The sequence below is a fragment of the Marmota marmota genome, unplaced genomic scaffold (assembly GCF_001458135.2).
Source record: "Marmota marmota marmota unplaced genomic scaffold, marMar, whole genome shotgun sequence".
Taxonomy (NCBI): domain Eukaryota; kingdom Metazoa; phylum Chordata; class Mammalia; order Rodentia; family Sciuridae; genus Marmota; species Marmota marmota.
In genome coordinates this window covers 12,612,418-12,638,828 of record NW_026000241.1, presented here as the reverse complement: position 1 = coordinate 12,638,828, position 26,411 = coordinate 12,612,418, and the positions used below count along the sequence as shown (strand labels likewise).

At 36.0% G+C, this 26,411-nt stretch overlaps 1 protein-coding gene across 1 annotated transcript in view; it reads right to left on the bottom strand.

The window, feature by feature from the left end:
- Positions 1–26,411, bottom strand: part of Ulk4 (unc-51 like kinase 4) — a 522,779-nt gene that overhangs the window by 388,063 nt on the left and 108,305 nt on the right. Inside the window, 1 exon segment of the mRNA XM_048795329.1 lies at positions 13,663–13,845. Within this exon segment, the coding sequence (XP_048651286.1) occupies positions 13,663–13,845 (183 nt within the window).

The window sequence follows — 26,411 nt, the reverse complement described above, 5'->3', positions numbered from 1 at the left end:
TAAAAAAAAAAAAAAAAAATACACACACACACACACACACACACACACGAGGAAAAAAACACAAAAAGACTTCAGCATCCAGGCTGGGGTTGTGGCTCAATGGAGGAGCTCTTGCCTAGCATGCGTGAGGCACTGGGTTCAATTCTTAGCATCACATATAAATAAATAAAGGTCCGTTGATAACTAAAAAATTGTTTTTAAAAAAAGACCAATATATATTATATTTTGAAGTTTGTCTTTCACTCAAAGTTCTGAGATTTACCAGTGTAAACTTTTCAAGCTGGTTTATTCATTTTTAACTACTGAACAATACTGCACCACATAGATACATTAGTTTAGTTACACAACCTCTTGTTGGTTGACTTTTACATTGTTTGCCATCTTACTTGATTATGAACACAATACTATGCTAAACAATTTTCACATATTTATGTGTACACATATTTCTGTATAAAGATATATTCCTAATAGGGATATTTATTGCTATGGTATGTGCATCTTCAGCCTCTACTAGAGAGAAAATTGCACTCCAAAGCAACTGTTAAAAGAACTTCTGCTGGCCTATTCCTTTACCAACAATTCTTATCGTCACACTTACACGTCTGCCAGTTTAAGAGTATAAAATAGTGACTCATTGTAACTTTCATCTTTTTCTCAATACCAGTTCAAGCTTATCAACCATTCCTGTTTCTTCTGTGAAGTAACTTCACATGTAAGTCCACTTTGTCCTATCTTTTTCTTGTTGTTATTCAACTATTTTTCACATTTTTTATGTTGGACACTAATTCCTTAGGAAAGCTTTCCATACAACAAAGTCACAAAGAGTTGGTTAAATTATATTTAAGTTTTTCTTTTCATATGTTACTCCTATAATGTAAGGAGAGAGGTCCAACACTCAAAAATCAATAGGAAACCAATTGAAAGAAAGAAATGTGGTACATGCAGACCATGAAATACTGTTTGAAAAAAAGATGAGGAACATTCTATAAACAGCTATGAGTTGTCTCTGAGATATATTAACTAACCCCGCCCACAAAAACACATAAAAAGAGATATATAAAAGGTGTACCCTTCATCTAAGAAGGGAGGGATATTGCAGAACCTACCAGGGTTCTTTTCAGAGCCAACTTAACAGATTCAATGGACTATCCCAGATCATGTTTTCTACCCATTTGCTCAAAATCCAAGGCCTACCAGCAAGGCAGCATCAGATGCCAGGCAGCACAGCTCAGATGCCATGAGAAAAGAACCATACTGTGTGGGGATGGCAACCACCTTGACTTAGAGGGTCATACTCCATAGGTACCAACATCTAGAAACAACCCCCTGGGCAGATCTTCCAAAGAGTTAACAGAGGATCTCCTCAGAAATAAAAACCATTGCATTTATAGAAGTCAAAAGTTACCGCTTCCTACCAAGTGTTTATTATTTTCCCAGTCCAGATGCAACTTATCAACCAGGAACCATTTTTTAACCAGAAGGATTCCTGCTTGGTAACAGAGACAACAGGTTCATCTTCACAGGTTCCCAGAGACACAGTTAAAGATGAGACGAAATTTACATTTTCAGAAAGAAAAGCAAAACGTTTCATTGTATAGGGAGAGAAGTAGGCAGAGATGAATAGATAAAGAGGGAAACATATGTACATTTTTATGTGTGGAGATAAAATAGAGATATTTGCTTATATTTTAAGTGGAAAATTAAATGTCACCGTAGAAATATTTACACTCAATAAGAAAAATGGAGAAAGTGTAGAAGATAAAGATGAAAACCAGACTTCTCTGAATTGGTCTTCTCTTAAAATGACATTGGAACCAAGTTAATGTTTTACATGGTTATAAAACAAATGAAGCCAAAAATTTTTTTAAAAAAATATGTCATACCTAAAGTGTACACAAATTGGTGGCTTAATAAGACAAAGAGTTATATAAAAGAAGGTTAAATGCATTAATACCCAAATATTATACCCAAAATACAAAAGAACTAAAAAAATTAAATACCCAAATACAAAAGAACTAAAAAAATTAAAGTTAATAAGTTGTGTTCAGAAAATCATGTTAATTACACTGTTATTGTTCAAAATATACAATATAAATATTATAAAAATTATATGTCATTAAGATTTTCTATTTAACAGAAACAAATACTAATATAATATAGTGCCGCAGTCTGGCTGGGCACAATCAGGAGCCACTTGTCAAAAGAAACTAACTTTATTTTTAGAATCACACACGCCAAACAAAACAGCCTCTCAGGAAAAACCCTCAGAGCCTCAACTGCCACCACCGGCTTTCCACAAGCCTCTCCCCCCCACACAGGCTTCTCTCCACCTCCCACAATCCTCCTGCTCTTGAGGCAGATTGGCTGGGTCACGTGGGCAGAGCCAAAAAAGTCCCCCAATGAGCAGCTCCGTGGTCTGAAAGGGCAGGGAAACAGCCCAATGAGCATCACCGCAGAGGAGCCAATCAGCTAGATGTTGCTGGGGCCGCTGTGAGCCGGCAGCTGGAAGTTTGCTGGGGCCCCTTCGGCTGTGGCTCTCAACAATATAGTGTATTTAAAAATACAGTTAACGTATTTTTAATTTTTTTTTTTTTAGTTGTAGATGGATACAATACCTTTATTTATTTTTATGTGGTGCTAAGGATCAAACCCAGTGCTTCACAAACACCAGGCAAGCACTCTACCACTGACCACAATCCCAGCCCAGTTAATATACTTTAAATACATATTTCCTAGCTCTGTTCACTGCAAAGATGTAGAGATAATAACCAAAACAGTAGTAAGGAGTACCCATACCAGACTATGGACCCTAAATACTAGTTTGCAGTAGAAAAACCAGGACTCCTTGAGAAAAATGGATGATTTCAGATCCAGAGCAGAAAATGCACAAGAGGAGTTGTGCAACTACTGTTGTATCAGTAACAAGAAAGCAAAGACTATTCACACAGACAAAAAACCTGGGAGGCACCTTGCACAAGTTTCTGGAAAAGAATATTATGTACAATGGATTGAAACACATCAAAATCTTTTAATTGGTTCTTTTTTTTTTCTTTTTTTTTTTAATTTTTTATTGTTGGTTGTTCAAAACATTACAAATTTCTTAATTGGTTCTTTTTAGTTATACATGATTTTTCAGTTCATAAGTACACAAAAAGAATCAATCTTTGGAAAATAGTAGAAAAAAAATCAATGCATTATCCTGAAAACCAGACAAAAAATGAAGCATTTATCCTGCCTTTGCTTGTATAAACTGTATCTCAGTACAACCAGAGTTCATAAGTAAGACCCCTTTCCTATAGAGGAATCCTAACTAATGAACAAAGAATGATAGAATTTAAAGACATACTATTATGATTATAATATATTGACATAAGTAACTATCATTGATAACTCCTAAAGCCATTAAGTGAAAGGCTTATAGGGAAATTTATAATCAATATATTGTATTGAAACTTCCTGAAGCCACTGTTCACTCAACTCAGAAAAGAGAAAGTCAAGCAATTATTATGTGTCTTCTATTATACAAAGAACATACAACTATACATACAATCAACGAAGTATTCCCCCCCATTCAACTTGAATCTCAAACCTGTTAATAGCAGTTTACAAATACAGAAGTCATATGTCAAAAGATATCACATTTTCCATGTTGTTTGCTAGATTCAATCAGCAAAAAACAGCTGTAGAAAAAATCTAACTATGATTAGTTTACTCAACAAATTCATTACAAAGAAGGGAAAAAACATAAGGGAACACAAATACTAAAAGAGAACTGAGATCAATCAACATAAAATAAGAAACTTAACAGGGCTGGGGTTGTAGCTCAGCGGTAGAGCCTCACCTGGCCCCCTGGGTTCAATCCTCATCACCACATAGAAATAAATAAAATAAAGGCATTGTGTCCAACTACACCTAAAAAATAAATATTTAAGAAATAAAATAAGAAACTTGATTTGATTCTGATTCAAATAATCTTTTTTAAAAATCATTTTTTATGAGATAGTCAAGAAAATGTAAACTCTGCCAGGATATGTCAGAGAATATATTGGGAAAGTATTAATTTTTTAGTGTTGAGTGACATGAATATATTTATTTTAAAAGATTCCCATCTACTACACGTACATATGAAGTTGTTACACAATGATGTGATGTTGGGTTTTGCTTCACAATAATGCAGAGGGAAGACCAGCGTTTATGTGCCAAGTATAAATGAAGAAAGAATATAAATAAAGCACAATGAGCCACGTATTTAAAAGTGTTGATGGCAGGTATACATGGGGCAATTACATTATTCTCTCAACTTTATACATGAAACTTTGTCTTGAACACACCCACCCATCCCTTGATAACCAAGACTACCATACTAGTTTCACATCAATCATTCTGATTTTCACTTCATCTCCACAGTTAGCTTCTGATTTTTTTTTTTCCAAGTTAAGGTATGTCTTTGCAAAAATCATCCAGCACCTCTAAGGTTTCTTTTTTAATGTTTTTTAGTTGTAGTTAACAAATACCTTTATTTTTATTTATTTATGGTGCTGAGGATCAAACCCAGAGCCTCGCCCATGTTAGGCAAGCGCTCTACTGCTGAGCCGCAACCCCAGCCTGCACATCTAAGGTTTTTAGAGTAAAAACTTGCAAGGCATCTGTTCAGCTATACTGTCAGAAACAGAAGTCTTTCAGATTCTGTTCTTGTTCTGTTTAGATTTTCTAAGTTCTAAGAATAATCACCTTCTACTGATACCCTGAGGTCAGACAACGAAGCCCATTTTCCAAGTGGCATGATTTCTGAGTCAAAATGTAAAACAGAACCACAAATTCCAGCAATCCAAAATAACTTACTGTGGTTCACCAAATTTAAAAAGATGAAGATTATGGGGAGAAAAAGAATCATAATTTACCATGTGACCTTGAAATATCTTGGCTGAAAATCTTAAAGATAAAAAAGTAAGTTGAAGGAAATGAAGGGACTATAACCATGGACTTAATAAAGCTCTAAACCAAAATTTTTGACATATGTGAAGATATATATTCAGGGTACAATGTTATCATTTTTACTGGAACTGTAGCTATTTGCCAACATACATAAAACCATAGTGTTTTATATATAAACTACACAGGAAAAGGGACTTTTTAAAAAAAATGCAAGACTAAACTAGGAATTTTATTTAAAAATTTATCCTAAGAAAATAACTCTGAATGTCCATGCAAAAGGATTTAACCATAAGAATGCTCTCCATGGCTTAAAGACAGAAAATTTAAATGTGTAATAATGAACTGTTGGAGTGATGCCTTCATAAAATGGATGTAATAATCTTTTAAAATGATATCGAGGGGTTAGGGCGTAGCTCAGTGGCAAAGCACTCACCTAGCACGTGCGAGGCCCTGGGTTTGATCCTCAGCACCACATAAAGATTATGTACAACTACAACTAAAAAATATTGAAAATAAATAATATGATATTGAAGAACTGCAGTAACTGAGCTAGACACACATTCTTAACCCCTCATTGAGTAATATTTATCAAATATACAGTTGATCCAATTTCTGTGAGAAGATTCTAGTAATGTGTGTGGCAGCAGGGAAGGGGGAAACATGTAAATGAAATGTGTCTATGTATATGAACTTGAAGAGATAAATATTAAAATGGTTACAGAGGTTAGCACAGTAAGCACTTTAAATTTTTTTGTATTATGTATTCTACATATTCTGAATTTACCATACTGAATATGTAAAACCTTAAAATTTTTAAAAGTTAAAATCTGGTAAAAATTACATTAGATTTCCAGGGATATTTTAAATGTTGAGGTGTCATAACTAGAGAATATCACAATGGACTCATCCAGCATCTTTCTACCCAATAAAGAGCAAGAAACATCCATGAACTCCCAAGCTCCTTCAACCCCATCTCGTAATGACTGCATGTCTGCAGGACCCAAACAGCTTGGAAGAACCAGAGAAATATAACTATGAAGTAAACCAGGAAAAAAGTTTATAGGGTAAATATTAGTACATACATTCAAAGCAAATCTGCATGGTTTCTTCTTAAACCTTATCAGACTTTCCAGAAGTCTCTTATTCACTTAAGAATTTAAGTTGAAACAGTACTCTCCCCTTTTCCATGTTTTTCCAAGCAGATGCATGAAATACTAATCCCTGTACATGCTTTTTTTCTATACACATGTATCTATGTGTTTAATTTACAAACTAAACTGATAGTTTTATAAATTAGGCACAGAAAGAAACTAGCAATAACTAATAACAAAATAAATATAACAATATAATAGAAATTATGTGAATGTTGTCCTTCTTTCTCAAAATACAGAATTTTCAAGCTGGGCACAGTAGTGCATGCCCGTAATACCAGCACCTTGGGAGGCTGAGGCAAGAAGATGGAAAATTCAAAGCCAGCCTCAGCAACTTAGTGAGATCCCATCTCAAAATTTTTTTAAAAAGGGGGGAGGGCTTGGGATGTGGCCCAGTGGATAAGTGCCCCTGAGCTAAGCATGTGCTGTAGCACTGAGCCATATCCCTAGCCCAAAAACGTATGATCCAGAACCAAAAAAAAAAAAACAAGATACAAAATTTTCCATTCAATATTTTCAGACCACAGTTGAACCATGAAAAGCAAAACTACAGATAAGAGGGCACCACTACAATCAGCTCCCTAACATCTAACCATGATTCCAGAATCACATAGTAAATGCCATTCACCAAAGGTTTGAAAGTTTCCTGATGGGTGGGGGGCATTGAAAAATGTCACTTTTTGTTTTGCCCAATTTTTCCAATTACTGAAATATGGAAAACACATGATTTGTGAATCAAGAGAGTCTTCTGTTACTATGGGGGTATATTTGTATTACATATATAGAACACTTGTTTTGTATAAAGGATTTTTCTGCCATTTAAGTACAACTACAGGCAAGCAGATCATGTTGAAGATAATGACACACAACAAAACCATCACAAGTAAGGCAAATGGCTGCTGGGTAATGATTATGTAAAAGAACACTGATACCCCAGTAGCTAATGCAGGTGACAGTGTGAACAGATTCCACCAATACCTAAAAGAAATACACACAAGAAAATGAGCATAATTCAGAGGAAAACAAACTACAGCATCTAGTTAATGCGGTTTAAGATGAAAACCTAGCTATGGTTTCATATCTCAAACAGATTAATCACTAATTACAAATAACAATGAAAACTTCAAGTATACTGCTAATTTAAAATTTCTGAACTCTAGATTTTATTATAATAGAAAATAACATTGGCTTAAATGACTACTAGCTAAATAACAAGTGAATGTTATTTATAGCATCTACCTTTCTAGAGAACAATCTAGTAATATCTGTGCAGAGACTAATCCATTAACAGTAGAGGCAACGTATTAGAGGTGAACACAAAGATGTATTTAATAAGATGATACTTGTTTTGGGGCAAGTGGGAACCGAACAATGGAAGGCAAACAGTTCAATAAGAGGGAAGATTCCAATTATTGGAGCTTCAAAAATGACATCATCTAACAAATCATACGTTTTTGGGCTAGGGACATAGCTCAGTGCTAGAGCACATGCTTAGCTCAGGGAAGGGAAGGGAAGGGAAAGAAAGTGGGAGAGGAAAGAGAAGAAGAAAATGTTCTTAAGGAATATTTAATATCATTAACATATTGTGAAAACAGATAAATCAACATTTTTATCCTAACTTTGTAAACTAAAATTTAGACAAAAAATAAAATTAATTATCTCTAAATAACTGAGATTGTACAGATGATTCTGATTTCTTCTTCTAAACTGTCTTCAATAAGCAAAAATTTTTTATTGAGAAAGATAGGAATAGACCTCTCTCAAGAACTTATTTTCTAGGCATCAGTCTACTCAGAAGAACCACATGTGCAGGACACAAGAAACTTTGTATTGGCTCCCATATCCCTTCATCTAGCACTCGACACCCACCAAAACCAAACACTTGCAGGGGCAGGGTGAGGGGGACCCTCATTTTAGCAAGAATAATGTGAATAAACCTGTTCCTCAAACACATATGTATGTACAGATGCATGCACTTTTATCTTCTTTCAGTAAAAATAAAACAATAGCCACTGTGTCAAACAAAGCCCATGTGGAGGGCCAATATCACAGCCCTACATGATCCAGATCTGCTTTCAACTTCCCAGCCTCTACCCATGTCCCTTCATTCCCACTTGCTGTACTTCAACTCTGCTGGCCTTTTTCCTCTTTCAAGATTGCCCCAAATAGTTTCACATTTTAGGGAAGCTGACCCACTAAGTTCTTCCCCCAGCTCTGCACCTAGCATGCTCCTTCTCATAACCTCCTCAGGGAGGCCTTCACCAACTCCTCCTCACACCCAACTATACTAAAGGAGACTGGCTGCACATCGATCCCTGCAGTCAGTCACTCCGTCCCATTACTGTTTATGATTTTCAGAACACTAGCACCACCCACAGTTATTTTGTTTCCTTGTTTACCGTCTGCCCTGTTAAAAGTATAAACATTTATATCCAGTACTTTTATCTGCCATGAACTTGGAGAAATAGTCAACACACAAAGTCTCATTTGTGAAAGAGTTACAAATTGCTAAAAGTACATGGGCCAGAGTGAATACCCAATAAGTGGTAAAATGTTTTAATTAATAAAAAATAAAAACTTACGTTTTAAATGAGTTTGATTATTATTGAGCTGTTATAGGCACATTTGAAAAACTAGAAGAGAGAAGATGCACTTCTATTCCAGCCACTCAGTGGAGCTAAAATTCATGGATAATATACATAAAACAAACCCAAGATGACTGAAAGGTAAAGAGAAGGAAGCAGAACAGCTAGGGGCCTTGGGACTTCTGTTCCTCGGGTTAGCTTTTTGCCTCATATCCCAGAGTGGGCTCTAGAGAGTCTAGGACCTTGGAAACACTGACAGATACACATACACAAGTACATAAGAAAACCAGCTCTCTCAAACCAAAGGACCTAGAAAGGGGAAGACAGGAAGAGAGAAAACTTTAGTTAATAGTTATTTCACTTAAGTTCAATACCATGAAAAACCTAAACTCCAGCTCCATCAGCAAAGGGTAAGTAGGATGCCATGACTTCCATCCTCACATGACCATAACAAGTCACCCCAACACTATCCCCGACCAAAGCAGTGTCAGAAAAAAACATGTAGAGATGTGGGACTTTCATCCCAACTCTGCAACAGCCAGGTCCCTCTCCCCGCACTGTAGTGTCAGTGTAGACTTTATGAAAAGCCTAGATCTCTAACCACACTAAACGACACACTTCCCTTCCCTCTCCCTGCCAGTATCAGGAAAGGCACAGTAGGAAGCCTGCACGTTGGCCTTTCACCAGGAATGAGTAACCCCATGCCAGCCAGGTAGGCTACCAACAGAGGAGGCCTAACGGAAAGTCTCAACTCTCCCTCTAGCCCAGCAACAGTGGGCAGCTCTTCCACCAGCTCAGGTATCAGAGCAAATCCACTGGGCACCCGGAATTCTGCCCCAACCCAGCAGTAACAAGGCAGCACCCTCCTTTGCCCAGCCAGTTTGGTGTCAGAGGGAGCCTAATAAAATAGATTTAAATAAAATCTAGAGACTTAATACCACCCAAAATATCTCATAGATGGAGCTGCAGTTTTGCAAGATGAAAAGCTTCTGGAGGTCTGATTCACACTAACATGAATATTCTTAATACTGAACTCCAAACTTAAAAATGGTTAAGGTAATAAATTTTTCAGTTTTTCTCCCACAATAAAAAACTTTAGAAAGTGCCAATAATGATCAAAAGTAAATTGTTACTTATCATTCCATATGTTTAATTCCTCATTCAAACATTTAAGAACATGAAAATCAGTTACTCATTATAAGACAAAAATCATACGAATACATCTTATTTTACTGCCATTGGAAAATACAATATTTTAGGTTTAATAAATCCCCATCTGTGCTAAGAGTTTAAATAATTAACTTCCAAAACTGGGCTTCTTACCATAATTCATGCAGTAAAACTACTTGAGTGTTACTTTTTAAATAACATTTAATAACTTGGAAAATTTAATAGCAAAAACTAGACACATAAATTGTTGGAAAAATACTTTATCTGAGGGTAAGTTTCATTGTGGCATATTGGTACATGCACATAACATTTAATTTCACTAATATCCCTCCCCAATAACTCCCCTTGCTTTCCCCTTCCCCCATCCCCTTCTTTTGCCCTACTGGTTTCCCTTCTGCTTTCATAATGGCCCTTTTATTCTTTCTTTAACCCCCACTAGCTTCCACATGAGAAAAAAAACACACCAGTTGCATTTCTGAGTCTGGCTTATTTTGTTTAACATGATGCTTTACAGTTTCATCCATTTTCCTGCAACTGACGTAATATTCTTATGACTAAAGAAAACTCCATTTGCATCTGATTTCATAAAATATTTATTTAAGTGGTCCCATTTGAGACCCAATAGTGTTACTTCTACCATGTTTTCCAAAACTTAAAATATCTTTGACTCATTACCTTCCACCTTATGTATAGCCATTACTTTTTTTTTTTTAAAACCTCTTTACACACTTCACTGAACACTAATGTTCTCAGAAAGGACTTTTCAGACCATAAAACTCAAATGGAATCACCTAGAGATGACATTAAAATGTAGATTCTGATCCAGCAGATCTGTAGTGGGCCTGAGAATCTGCATTTCTAACACTTCCTAGTGATGCTGATGCTACTGGTACATGCATCACTCTTCAGCAAGGGGTGAGAGAAGTCACTTGTTACAAGGGTACTAGAGAGACCTGTTTATGACACCCTGGTAGGAATGTAATACCACCCCCACAATCATGCATAGACATAATATTGTTAAAGTGGCATATTACCAAACATAATCAAGAGCGTCAAAACAACCCCCATCAAAATACCAATACCAAGGCGAGCGCAAGAGTGAGCACACTCACGCATAGTATCTGTGTTAGGTTTTTGTCACTGTAATCAAAATACCTGAGAGCAGATAAAGTTTCTTTTGAACTCATGGTTTCAGAAGTTTAGTTGGTGACTGGCGTACTTCATCACTCTGGGCCTGAAGTGAAGAATATCATGGCAGCAAGGCACAGGAGAGAAAAGTTGCTCACCTCATGGTAGACTCCAGGAAAATATAAACCCAAAAGGCACACTCCTAATGACGCATTTCTTCCAGCCACACCCTACCTGCCTAGAGTTACCACCCACTTACTCCATTCAATTTATTAATCCAATGGATTAACCCACTTTATTAGGTTACAGCTCTCAAAATCTAATCATTTTACCCCTGAACATTGTCACAATATAGGAGTTTTGGGGGGACAGACACCTCATACACAGACCACAATAGTACTCTTTTTATAAACAGACGTGTAGATCAACACAACAGATGAAGCAAACCCACATAGTTACAGTCATCTGATTCTTGACAAAGGTGCCAAAAATGTATGTTGGATAAAAATGGCCATTTTAACAAATGGTGCTGGGGAAACATCCCTGTTTAGAAGAATGTAAATAGACCCTATGCAAAAGTCAACTCAATATGGATCCAAGCTCTAAGCATAAGAACAAAAACTTTGCAATTGCTAGGAAAGAATAAAGGGAAAACACTTAAACATATAGGCACAGCCAATGACTTTTTGAATAAGACTTCTATAGTTCAGGAAATGATAGCAAGAATCAATAAATGGAATAGCATCAAATTAAAAATCTTTGGCAAAGGAAACATCCACATGAAGAAAGATTACTGAATGGGAGAAAATATTTGCCAACTACTCTTCCAACAGAGGATTAATATCCAGAACAAAGAATCCAAAAAACCCAACAGACACACACACAATCCATCCAATAAATGATCAAATGGATTGAACAGACTTCTCAAAAAATACAGCCAGGCAAGGTGGCACATGCCTGTTACAGAGACCAGGAGGCTGAGACAGGAGGATTGCTAGTTCAAAGCCAGCCTCAGCAAAAGCAAGGTGCTAAGCAACTCTGTGAGACCCTGTCTCTAAATAAAAATACAAAATAGGGCTGGGGATGTGGCTCAGTGGGAAAGTGCCCCTCAGTTCAATCCCAGGTACCTCCCCCCACAAAAAAAAAAAAAATGGCCAAGAATTATCTGATAAAATTTTCAACATCTTTAGTCAAAGAATTTCTCAAAAACCATACTGATTCCATCTCACTCCATACAGGATGACAGTAATCAAGAATACAAATGACAATAAATATAGGCCAAAAAATGCAAGCTGGGGTAAAGGAACTCTTAAACACTGTTGGTGCAAAGTAAATTGGTACAGTCACTACAGAAACCAGTATGGAGGTTTCTCACAAAACTGAGAATAAAACTACCATATGACCTAGCTATAGCATCTTTGCTATTTATCCAAAAGAATTAAAATCAGTACACTCTAAGGATACATGCATTACCCATGTTTATCACATGTGTATATATTGCATTTTCTTTATCAATAGATAAATGGGTAAAGAAAATGCAATATATACACACAATGGAGTTTTATTCAGCCATAAAGAACAAAATTATGTCATTTGTAGGAAAATGTATAGAACTGAAGAGCATCATACTAGGTGAAATCAGCTGCATTCAGAAAGACAAGTACCATATGTTTTCTCTCATATGTGGAAAGCAGTGGGGAAATGGGTGGGAGGGACTTCACAAAAGTAGAAAGGACATTAATAAGGTAGAAGATGATAATCAGAGGGGAAGGAGGAGGAAAGAGTAAGATGTACCTGAAAGTGAAATTGATCAAGTTATATGTGTGCATCAATAGGCCACAGTGAAATGCAGCATTCTGTATAATTAATATGAACCAATAAAAAAGAATGATGATAATATAAAGGAATATGAGAAAGGAGATGTGAGAAGGGTGGGTTGGCATCATATCTGCTACATATTATGTATTAGGTAATGTAGATTCGTTTATTGTTTCAGATTTCTCTTTAAATTTGGAGGGCTTTCATAGGATTGGCTAATGGGCAAGTGGTATGGCTTCACTTAAAATGGTAGCAACTTAACACTGAACGTCCAGCAATTACTGGATTTGGAACGTCTTTGTTGTTCAAAATAAACTTATGTGATGGAGACCCTACAGAAAAATAAATATGGTTGATTTAACTGATTTTTAAAAAGAATGTAATACTTACAAATTATACTATAGATAATACAACATCAAAGGAATAGGGAGAGACTAAAACTGAGAAAGGGGGCTCCAATAGTGATTTGGTTTGGCAGAGTATCAGACAAGAATAAAAATGGGTCAGAGTAAGCAGAGAATGTGAAGGGATCCCTCCCAACGCAGGAAAAGGACATGGAAAAAAATAGGGCTGAGGTGGATAAGACATAATAAATGCCAGCATATAGGAACGACTCGAATTTTCTCATTTTTCATTACTAAAATGGGACAAACAGGCAGAATTCATTTATTGTATTTCTATTTTAATCACTAAAATGCTCTTATAATATCTTCAAAGGAATGCTGTATGGTACAAAGGTTTAGAAAATTCAAAAAGATCTCCTGGGATGAAGAATAAACTCTACAGAGATGACATTATCTGTTGAACCAATAAAACTATATAAGAAAACAACTTTTAAAAGTAGAATAATGGATGAAATTGAAGTCAATTCAAACCTTTTCTTGGATTAGTCTTTGAAGATGAATCCCACAGGACAACATGGCAGTGAATAAGGTCAACAGGTACTGCTGAACTTTGCAGATGGCAGAGGCCAGGGAATTTATTATGGAGTTTAGTCCCACCTTCTCAATAACATTCTGGAAGGCAGTAGGAGACTGGCGAGTGATTCTACACAAGGCCTGCAGAGAAAGGAGAGCGATTGCGATTGTCAGACAACTTAAAGCCTATTAACCATTACCCCAAAAGAGAACATACACTCCTGTGCAAAAACAGGAAGTACTAACCTTGCTCCTTTTTTATTTTGGCACAAGAAAGAAAATTTAAACAAACTTAAAAGGAGAACAGTAGCCTAGCTGCCAATAAAATATAAAGTTGTTTTAAAACATCAGTATTACAACAATAATCACTAAATTAATAAGTTAACTAATTCACAAGTCTATAAGAAAACTTCCTTTTTAAGTAATAAACATTAAATGTATTTTTGTTCTTTTTAGTTATATATAATAGTATAGTATAATTTGACATAGTTATACAAACATGGAGTACATCTTATTCTAATTAGGATCCCAGTCTTATGGTTGTACATGACACAGATTCACTGTGTATTTATGCATGTACATAGGAAAGTCAAGTCAGATTCACTCCACTGTCTCTCCTATTTCCTGTCCACCCTCCCTTTCCTTCATTCCCCTTTGTCTAATCCTCTGAACTTCTATTTTTCCCCTTCCCCTCCTTGTTGTGTGTTAGTATCCACATATAAGAACATTCAACCTTTGGCTCTGGGGGATTGGCCTATTTCGCTTAGTATAAAAGTCTACAGATCCATCCCATTTTCCAGCAAATGCCATAAAGTCATTCTTTTTAGTGGCACAATAATATTTTTATTGAGTATACTTACCACATTTTATTTATCCATTCATCTATTGTAGGACACCTAAGTTGATTCCATAGCTTAGCTATTGTGAATTGAGCTGCTATAAACATTGATGCAGGTTCGTCACTATAGCATGCTGACTTTAAGTCCTGGGTGTATATACTGAGGAGTAGGGTAGCTAGGTCAAATAGTAGTTCCACTCTAAGTTTTCTAAGGAATCTCCATACTGCTTATCACAGTAGTTGCACCAATTTGCAGTCCAGCAATGTATGAGAGTGTACCCTTTTCTCTACATCCTGCCAACATTTGTTATTTGTATTCTTGATTGTCGCTATTCCAAATGGAGTGAGATAAAATCTCAGTGTAGTTTGAATTTGCATTTCTCTAATTGCTAGAGATGTTGAACATTTTTTCATATATTTGTTGATCACTGGTATTTCTTCTTCTGTGAAGTTCTGTTCAGTTCCTTTGACCATTTATTAATTAACCAGACCTTAAATTATACTACAGAGCTATAACAAGAAAAACAGCATGGTATTGGTACCAAAACAGACCTGAAGGCCAATGGAATAGAATAGAAGACACAGAGACAAACGCACATAAATACAGTTATTTCATACTAGACAAAGGTGCCATAAACATACTTTGGAGAAAAGACAGCCTCTTCAACAAATGCTGCTAGGAAAACTGGAAAGCCATATGTAGCAGAATGAAATATAACCCCCATCTCTCACCCTGCACAAAACTTAAACTGGATCAAAGACCTAGCTAGACATTAGACCAGACAACTTTCATCTACTAGGAAAAAAATATAGGCCCAACACTCCATCATGTTGGCTTAGGAAGCGAATTCTTCAATAAGACTCCTAAAGCACAAGTAGTAAAATCAAGAATAAATGGGATGATATCAAACTAAAAAACTTCTTCACAGCAAAGGAAACAAGAGCATGAAGAGCTTGCCTACAGAATGGAAGAAAATCCAAAGCCACATGCACCTCAGATAGAGCATTAATCCTCATGATATATAAAGAGCTCAAAAAACTTAATGCCAAAGTGGGCAGGGGAGACAATAAATGTATTCTTTGTGCAGGCACTAAGTTCTGAAAACTACTAATAAAATTTAATATTTAACACTGTTTACTGTATGGAACACTATCTCAGACTGTCTAAAAATCATTAAATTCTTCCAAGCATATGTAAGAAAGGTAGTGTTACCCCATTTACAGATGAGACTAACACTTAGAGTATTTAAGTAATTTGCAAAATGTCAGAGCCAGGAAAAGGCGGAGCAAGGATTCAAACACAGGTAAGTTAGCCCTCCAGAGCTGTTGCTAGATTGTTCATACTTTTTCAAATTATCACATGAGTTCCTCCTCCCTGATTTATATTTAACCCCAGTCTATAATTTTCATTAACAATGAAAAGATCAAATACAAGACAAGTTGTTAGAAATATGATGTCTAGAAGACAGAGGAAGCAGGAAGGGAGGGAATGAGGGAAACATTTTTTTTTTTTTTTTAGAACTTTGAAAAACATTTCATTTTCTAGAAAATCAGGGGGAAAATATTTTTTCTATCACCAAGAATGAGTTTCCTTTTAAACTTTTTCCTATTGATAATATAAGGAATACAAGTGTTGGTTGGTATAAAATTGAATCTTTCGCAAAAATAAAATGCTCTAAAGCACATGTTTTCATTTAATGCTAACCCTTATTTCCAGTCTTTATGAAAATGCATCACGCTAAAAATACACTGATGTAACAATAGATTTTTATATTTATTATGTATGATTTTTAATTATTTTATAGCACATGTATTATAAGGTAAATTTATATATATTTTATATATACGTATGTGTATGTGTGTAAGTGTGTGTGTGTGTGTGTGTGTATATCCCCCCTCAAAAAAGCAAGTTTCAAAATAGAAACACAGATAACATGAGAACACAAGGTAATAAGATGCCTTCAAAAGTTCAAAAACTTTCCAATAACTAAACTCATAAATACTGAAGTGAAGCAAATGTCAAAGATTTTTTTAATGGTGATAAAAATGATAAATGAACTGGGCACACAGCCCATAATCCCAACAACTCAGAAGTTTAAAAAAGGAAGATCACAAGATCAAAGCCAGCCTTAGCAAGTTAGCAAGTCCCTAAGCAATTTAGTGAGAACCTATCTCAAAATAAAAAATAAAAACAAAACAAAAAGGCTGGGGATGTAACTCAATGATAAACTGTCCCTGGGTTAAATTCCCATTAACAAGAATGAAAAAGGAGATGAAGGAGGAGGAAGCGGGGGAGGAAAAGGAGGAAAGGAGGAGGGAAAGGAGGAAGTGGGGAGGAAGAGAAGGAAGGGGGGAAGGAAGAGGAGGAAGAGGAGGAAGGGGGGGAAGAGGAGGAAGGGGGGAAGGAAGAGGAGGAAGGGGGGGAAGAGAAGGNGAAGAGGAGGAAGGGGGGGAAGAGGAGGAAGGGGGGAAGGAAGAGGAGGAAGGGGGGGAAGAGAAGGAAGGGGGGAAGGAAGAGGAGGAAGGGGGGAGGAAGAGAAGGAAGGGGGGAAGGAAGAGGAGGAAGGGGGAGAAGGAGAGGGAGAAAAAGGGAAAGGGGAAGAGGAGGAGGAGAAGAAACAACTAGAAACAGAATATGCAAGAGCTCTGAGACATTTAAAGACCAAATTTAAGACTCATAGGTCTGGAGGAAGGGGTGAAAATACAGAACAATGACAGAGAACTAATTCAGTGAAATAATGGCAGAAAGTTTCCCTAATCTTAGGAATGAGATGGACATGCAAGTACTGCAGACATTTAGAACTGCAAATAGACATGAGTTCAAAAGAACCTCTTCACGACATATTATAGCTAAAATGCCAAAAATTCAGGCCAAAGAAATATTTTAAAATTGTAGAAGCACCAAGTCACTTATAAAGGCAAGCCAATCTGAATGCCTATAGATTTCTTAGCAGAAACTCTAAAGACCAAGAGGGCAAGTGATGATGTATTTTAAGACTCAAAATAACAGAAAATAACTGCCAGCTTACACAATGATATTCAGCAAAGGTATTCTTCAAAATCAAATAACAAAAACCTTCCAAGATAAGCATAAACTGAAGGAATTCATGACCACTAAGACAGTACAGCAGAAGATACTTAAAGAAATCCTACACACTGAAGAAACCAATAAGAGAGCCTGGGAAAGAATAAAGCTCATTAAAAGAATGGACAATCAAATAAGAACTAGGAATGAAACAAACATTAGAAATAAAATAAAGTAAGGGGAAGTAATGTATCTCTCTCTCTGCAACCACCTAAATGTAAATGATCTTAATTTTCCAACAAAGAAACAAACTAGCAGGCAGGATTTAAAAATAAGACCTAATTTTGTTATGTGCAAGAAATATACCTTACCAGTAAAAATATTCACCAACTGAAGTTCAAAAAGAATAGGATATGATAGTCCATGCAAATGGAATCCAAAATCTAGCAAAAGTAACTATTCTTATATCTAACAAAGCATATACTGAGTCAAATTAGTCAGAAGAGACAAAGAAGTTCAATGTGTTATTAGTAAAGGGAACAACTGAAAAAAAGATTAAAATTCTAAGTATTAGTACCCCCCAAATCTCAGTGCATCCAATTTCATAAAACTACTCAAAAGGACGGACAGGCCCTAATAAAAGGAATGATCTCAATGTACCATCCACACAGAAAATCTATAATGATACTACAGAGTTAAATTATACATTAAATCAAATGGACTCAACAGACATGTACAAAATATTTCATCTAACAACAGGAGAAAACAGTTTCTCTTCAGCTGCTCATGGAACTTTCTCCGAAAGAAATCTTATATTAGGCCAAAAAGCAAGTCTTGGCAAGAAAAACAATGAGAATTCCTTGTATCTTATCAGGTTATATAATAATGGAATGATATTCAAAATCAAAATCAAGAAAAAGTACAGAAATTATAAAAACACATGAAAACCAAACAGTACACTTTTCAATAATGAGTGGGTGATTGAAAAAAATCTAGTAAAAAATTTAAAAATTCTTAGAATCAAGTTGAGAATAGAAACAATATATCAGAATCTATGGGATAAAGCATAGGCAGTTCTAGGAGGGAAATTATGAGTGCCCACATTTAAAAAAAAAAAAATCACAAAGAGCTTGATGCATCCCAAGATCTTAGAAAAATGAGAATAAACCAATTCCAAAACCAGTAGAAGGAAAGAAATATAGAGCAAAAATTCATTAAATAGAGAAGAATACAAAGGATCAGTGGAAGAGTTGGTCCTTTGTAAAGATTGATAAATACCCAAACTAACCTAAAGACGCACCAAATCCAAATTAATAAAATTATGACAAAGGAGATGTTACCATTGACACTACAGACAAAGAATCATTAGGAATTATTTCCAAAAAATATATGCTAACAAATGGGAAAATATGGAAGAAATGGACCGGTACCATATGGATTCACAGCTGAATTTTACCAAATGTTTACAGAATATTTAATAATGCTCCTCAAATTATTCCATGAAATATAAAGAAAGGAAACACATCCAAACTCATTCTATAAAACTGGTATCATCCTGATACCAACACCAAACTGGACACATGAAGTTTCATATCAGTATCTTTGATGAATATAGATGCAAAAAATCTTTTATAAAATACTAGAAAACTAGGCTGGGGTTGTGGCTCAGTAGTAGAGCACTCGCCTAGCACATGAGAGGCCCTGGGTTCGATCCTCAACACCACATAAAAATAAGTAAATAAAGGTATCGTGTCCAACTACAACTAAAAAATACTAGCAAACTGTACTTGACAACATATTTTTTAAAAATCACACATAAATGATCAAGTTGATTTCATTCCTGGGATATTAAAAATGATTCAATATAGACAAATCAATAAACTAATATAATACAAATAGAATCAAGGACAAAAATCACATAATCATCTCATTAGTTGAAAACAACGCCTTGGACAAAATACAACACCCCTTCATGATAAGAAAAAAAAATCCTTAAGAAATCAAGAATATATACACCGCAACACAGTAAAAGATATATATGACAAAGCCAACATCACATTGATGAGGGAAAAGCATTTTTTCTAAAATCAAGAACCAAGATTCTTTTATTCAACACAGTTCTCAAAATTTTAGAGCAATTAGGTAAAAGAAATACAGAAACACAAACAGGAAAGGAACAAGTTAAATCATGCCCATTTGGAGATGATATAATCCTATACTTAGAAACCTTAAAGCCTCTACCAGAAGACTTTGATGAACAAATTCAGCAAAGTAGCAGGATGAAAAAAAAAAATCAACATACAAAAAAAATCAATAGATTTTGTATTCTTCAGTAATGAACCCATGGAAAAGAAAATCAGAAAAACAATCCCATTCACAGTAGCTTCCAAAACACACACACACACACACACACACACACGTCCCTAGGAACAAATCTAACCAAGGTGGTGAAAAACCTCCACAAGGAAAATGACAGAATGCTGAAGGAAAAAAAACGAATATACTATAAGATAGAAAGACTTCCCATGTTCATAGACAGGAAGAATATTGTTAAAATGGCCATATTACCAAAAGTGATCCACAGATTCATTGCAATTCCCATGAAGATGCCAATAACATTCTTCACAGAACTAGCAAAAGCAATCCTAAAATGCAGATGAAAGAACAAAACACCCCGAATTGCCAAAGCAATCTTGGGCAAAAAGAGCAATGCTGGAGGTTTCACAATACCCAATTTCAAATTTTACTAGAGTCATAGGAAGAAAAACAGCACACCAGTGGCATAAAAACAGGCATATATAAAGCCGGGGTTGTGGCCCAGTGGTGCAGCGCTTGCCTAGCATGCATGAGGCACTGGGTTCGATCCCCAGCACCACATTAAAAAAATACAAACAAATAAAAACAGGCATATAAACCAACAGAATAGAACAGAAGCAAAGACAAACCCACATAGATAGTCATTTGACTCTTGACAAGGTGCTAAAAACATTTTGGAGAAAAGATAGTCTTTAAAAAAAAATAGTGCTAGGAAAATTGGATATTCATATGTTGAAGAATGAAACTAGATCCCTATTTCTGACTCTGTGGAAGTCAACTCAAAATGGATTAAAGATCTAGGCCTAAAATCAGAAATTTTGTAACTGTTAGGGGAAAACACTTCACCATATAGGTACAGGCAATGGCTTCCTTTTTTTTTTTTTTTACTTTTTTTTTATTGGTTGTTCAAAACATTACAAAGCTCTTGACATATCATATTTTATACATTAGATTCAAGTGGGTTATGAACAAATGGCTTCCTATTCTGATTAGAACTCCTATAGCTCACGAAATAACAAGAATGAATAAATGAGAGTGCATCAAATTAAAAAGCTTTAGCACAGCAAAGGAAACATTTAACAGCATGAAGAAACAGCCTATCGAATGGGAGAAAATCTATTCCATCTACTCTTGTGGCAGAAAATTAATACCCAGAATACACAAAAAATTCAAAACCACCACCAAAAAAATAAATGGGCAAATGAAATGAATAGTTCTTAAAAAAAAAAAAAAGTACAAACAGCCAACAATTTTCTCAAAAAATGTTCCTTTAGCCACCAGAGAAACAGATCAAAACCACAATGAGATTCCACCTCACTCCACATTAGATGGCAACAATCAATACTACAAAAAAAAAATAATAATACACGCTGGCCAAAATATAGAGAAAAAGAAACTCTTATACACTGTTGGTGGGAAAGTAAATTAGCATAGCCACTACAGAAATCAGTATGGAGGTTCCTCACAAAGCTGAGATTAGAACTACCATATGACCCAGCTATAGCACTCCTTGGTATTTATCAAAAAGTCAGCATTCTTTATGTTTACACAGCACATTTCACAACAGTCAAGTTATCAACAGTCAATGGATAAAATGATTTATAAACACACACAATGGAGTTTTATGCAGCCATAAAGAACAAAATTATTATTTGCAAGAACATGGATGGAACTGGAGAGCATCATGTTAAGTGAAATAAGCCAGACTCAAAGACAAGTACCACATACCTTCTCTTATAATGGAAGTTAGTGGGGAAAAAGCGGGGGGGGGGGGGCTGGGGAGAACAGCATGATAGCACAAAGGAGACGATTAGGTTTAGGAACAGGATCAGGAAATGGGGTGGGGAAAAGGAGAGGTACTAGGGGGTGAAACTGATCAAATTATATCCATATACAAATATGCCACAATTAAACCAAATATTCCATGTAATTAATATGTGCCAATGAAAAAGCTCACTTGTAATGAATCTAAAACTGCTATTGATGAAACCAAAACAATCATTTCTTTTTTTTAATCCAATTTTTGTTTAAAGAGCATTTTAAATGATGTCCTTAAAGATCACACTGCAAACAAAATATTTCAAGAGAGTTAGGATCCTCCCAACAGTGATTCAATGCAGCAAAACAATTAATCTCATTAACACTGTAATAACTCTTAGAGAAGCTGACACAGCAAACTGACTTTCAATTGGTATAAAATCCCTGATTATAATGCAGAAACTTCCTGATAGAATACGGACATATCTTTTAAGTAGCATTCAAAACAACATGATGACAATCTCAGTGTCTCCTCTTCAGAATGCTGTTCAAAAGCTTAAAAATTTTTCCATTTTGAAAAGCTCACACAGAAGACAATCTTTAGTCACTTCTGAATATTAAATTCAGTTGAATGCTTCAGAGCAACAGAGATGATGTGGAGTCTCAGCACAATAGTGCTTGTACTTTCTGAATCAAAACAAAAACAATGTCAAGTTCAATCTTCAGTGATTTGGTTTTTAAATACTTCATGAAACAAAGTTTGAAAATATATTTCATAACTGTAAATAACTGTTCCAATTCAAAATTCCCTTCAAATTTTTCTTCAAATAAAAATTTGATACAACTCAGAATTTGAATTGTTAGTCTTTTTAATAAAATAATTTCTAAAAAATAGACTAAATCAGAAGTGAAGGTGGCATATTTATTACAAACAGAGTCACCAAGGGAAGAAAAGAACCATTTCTCTTCAGTCTTTGAAATGATTTCTCAACATCATATGATATTATCCTGAAAGATTTTTCAAACTATACACTCTCTCATCTGAGCCTTGAAAGATCTTAAGATATATCAGGATAAATTCAAGGTGAAGAGAGAGAAGAGAAAGTAGTTAATGTTGCTTGAAAAGTGCTCACTCTACCCATACCTCTAGTGAGAATAGTGAGAACCACTACCCCACATATTTTTTGATACCTTTTCATCTCAGCACTTCAATAATTATGATTACACCAGTCAGCTCCCCGATAGGAGCCATTTTACTCAATCTAATTTCTCAAGTCCCCACTGTGATTCCTATAAAGAGATTCCCTATAATCCCAATAATTCTAAGATTCACTTTTATCTATTCAACACATTTCCCCAACTCGGGTCCACTTCCTCCAACTACCAATGCCTATGAATGATGTCACCACTATGGAAAAGAAATAAGTCATCTTTCACTTTAAAGCACACTGGTGTTTTCTAAGGGCTAGAAGGTCTCAGAAACCCTCCTAGTCTTTAGTACCCTCCCAGGGCACTAGTTCTCACACTTCAACAGGTTAAACATTATCTGGAGGACCACTGAAGTGCAGATTACTGTGCCTCATCCTTGCCTACCACCTCTCATTCCCTAAAGAGATTCTGATCTAGCAAATCTAAATTGGGGTGCAAAAAATTGATGTTGATGCTGCTTGTCTGGGGACCACACTGATGTAGAGGAATCTATGGGGCCAGACCTCACTAGGAGAAATGACTCAGAAAATCAGTGCGAGGCAGCAAATGTGGACAGTTACAAGTGGATCAAGAAGCAGGTTCATGCCTCAGAGCTAAGCAATGCTATCCCCCGCCCAATGCTCATTCATTCAATCAACATCACCAATCCTGAGGCACCTTCCATGTGTTCAGGAGAGGAAAAACAGGGCTCCTATCTTTACACTCTAATAGGGAAAACCATATATAAATAAGTGGAATACAGCTGTGTTCATTTCTGTGAGGGGAAAATGAGAACCAATCACAATGGCAAGGAAGAGGAGCCAGGTACATCCTAATGGAGGTGACACATAAGGTGAGACCTGAAAAATGAGGAGTTGCCATGTGAAAACCCAGCAGAAAACATCCCAGGTACAGGCAAAAGAAAGGGGAAAGGTCCCAGGACTGAAAAATGTGCAAAAATCCTAGGAAATATCCAATTATAAGCTTGACTGAGCCATACTAAGTAAGGGAACTAGTGTTACAAGATGGGATAAAATATGCAATGCAGTGGCAAAACCATGAACGATCTTGAAAAGTCATGGTAAGAACGCTCAATTTCATCACCAACTAGGTAAATTAACCTCCATGACACATTCCTTAGAGGTGAATATAGAAAAAATAATTGAGAAGAAAGTTCGCCTCTAGCAAGGCCCCCAGGGGAGGAAGCAACTGTTATTTCTTGCCAGGAATGTATGTGAAGTATCTTCAGAATACACATTCCTAGTTTCTTTTTATTTATTTATTTATTTATTAGTTGTAATTGGACACAATATCTTTATTGTGTTTATTTTTTTTAATGTAGTGCTGGGGATCGAACCCAGGTCCTCCCTCATGCTAGGCAAGCGCTCTACCTCTGATCCCCAGCCCCAGCCCACAGATTCCTAGTTTCTATAACCTGTCTTTAATTCTCATATAAATCTGCTCACAATACAGGTGTAATGTTCTTAAGATTATGATATTAGGATCATTCTCCCCTATTATTTTCACTTTTTCCCCCCTCCCAGTAAAGAGGGAAAGTTAATGTAAGTAACCTCCTGCACTCTACTCACACTTGGGAGAGGAGGTTCCCTCAAATTCTGCAGGAAAAGCCCTAATGTGCAATCAACAGACCTGGCATCAAACTGAAAGACGCACAAAACATATTTCTGGATTTCAAGGAGTTCATTATCTATAACACATTATAATAAAATAAACTAACATAACTAGTTTGCTAAGCAAAGTATGCTCACTGCTTTAAATATTACCCTAAAACTGAAAGCACTTATCAATTCATAACTTCTACCTACTACTTTAAATAAAGTATTGTGAATCCCTCTGGAGGGAAGGGGGAAAGTCGTTTGAAATTTTAAGCAGAAGAGGAGACACAATTTCATGAAGTTCACTGTGTGTGGAGAACAGAACTGGTGATGCATAAAATTGGCCTTTGGAAGACCATTTAAGAAGCTAGTCCAATGGTCCAGGTGAGAGACAGTGGTGTCATGAATTATGAGATAGCACAGTAGCTGCAGAGGGAGGTAGACAGATCTGCATTAGAATCACGGGGCAGGTTGACTAGCAGGCTATTAACAGTGACACAGAAGGAGCCAAGAGAAGGGAACATTAAAAATGACTGCTAACCCTCACTCTCCTTAACCTATTCTTCTTAACCTCCTCCCAGTTTCAAACTGCACCTTGTAAGGAAGCGGGACAACAAGAAACAGAGTGCTGAGTCAAGGAGGGGAGGAGGAGACAGAGGAGACAGAGTAGCAGTGGCCAGAAGAAAGAAGAGTAACACTGAGTAGGGGGCCAGAATGGTGGAAGCTTATTACACCAAGGGAGTAAATTAACTGATAAAACACATCAGTAAATATAACTGGAATTATTGGAGCCAAGTTTCTCCAGATTTACAAACATGGCATAGGGGAAGACTAGAAAGAATCCTAAAGTATCAGATTAAAATGAGAAGCATCAATACCAGTAGTCATAGGAGTGTTACATTATAATGTACTGAAAATTGTGGCAATCCAGGAGTCCATAATGATATAGATACAAATATACACACATGCACACACATGGGAGAAGGGGCAATGGTGCCTTGAAACAAAATACCAACTAACACCGAAGGCCTGTTTTTATATAGTTCATGAATAGTACGAAATGTGGTTTTTACATTTTTAAAGGACTATTGAATACAAAACAAAAACATGCATTAGGGACTGCATGTGGGGGGAAAAAACACTCATAACATTTATTATCTGGTCTGTTATAGAAAGTATTTAGCAATCCCTGGTGTAAAAGAAATGATACAAATGAATGTCCATGTGGCAGCTGGACAGTTCGGAGCCACCGAAGGATGCTATGGAGGTATAATGAGGAAACTCCAGATAGACTGAAATGGGGCCTCATGCTACCAAATAAAAGCCATACACTTCTTAAAATTATAAATGTCATGAAAGACACAGTCTGAAGAACTGCTTCAGACTGCAGAGACTAAAGAGCTATGAAAACAAAATACAACACATGAACTTGAATAGGATCCTGGAGCAGAAAAGTAAAGAAGACACTGTTGGGACCATTGGCAAAATCTCAATGAAAAGTCATTAGATTCAGAGGAATGTTAAGAACAGAGTATAAGAAGCTCAAGATGAAAAAAATCAAGCTTGATGCCTCAGATGAAGAAAGGAAGGGCTAGAAGGTATGAAAATTTGGTGGGAACAATTGGAAAAACTTGGCCAAGAAAAGAAACGAAGCTGAATATAAAGATGAAAAGCTAACATAAACCCCATAAACTATAGTTCAAAGATGCCTTGAGGAAATTCACTAGTGTACTCCAACTCCTTCTGATAGTTTCCCATTGATTAATAGCATAATGAGTTGTTTTCTTTTAAATTTTTAAAACATGTTTCTGCTGGAGTGAGTGAGTGTGAGTGTGTGTGTGTGTGTGTGTGTGGTGTGTGGGTGGGGGGAGGGGGGTAAATGGATAATATATACCCTTTCTTAACGATATTCAAAGAGCAGCATTTTTAGCCCTTGATCTTCAAGATTACATAGGTGATATAAGAA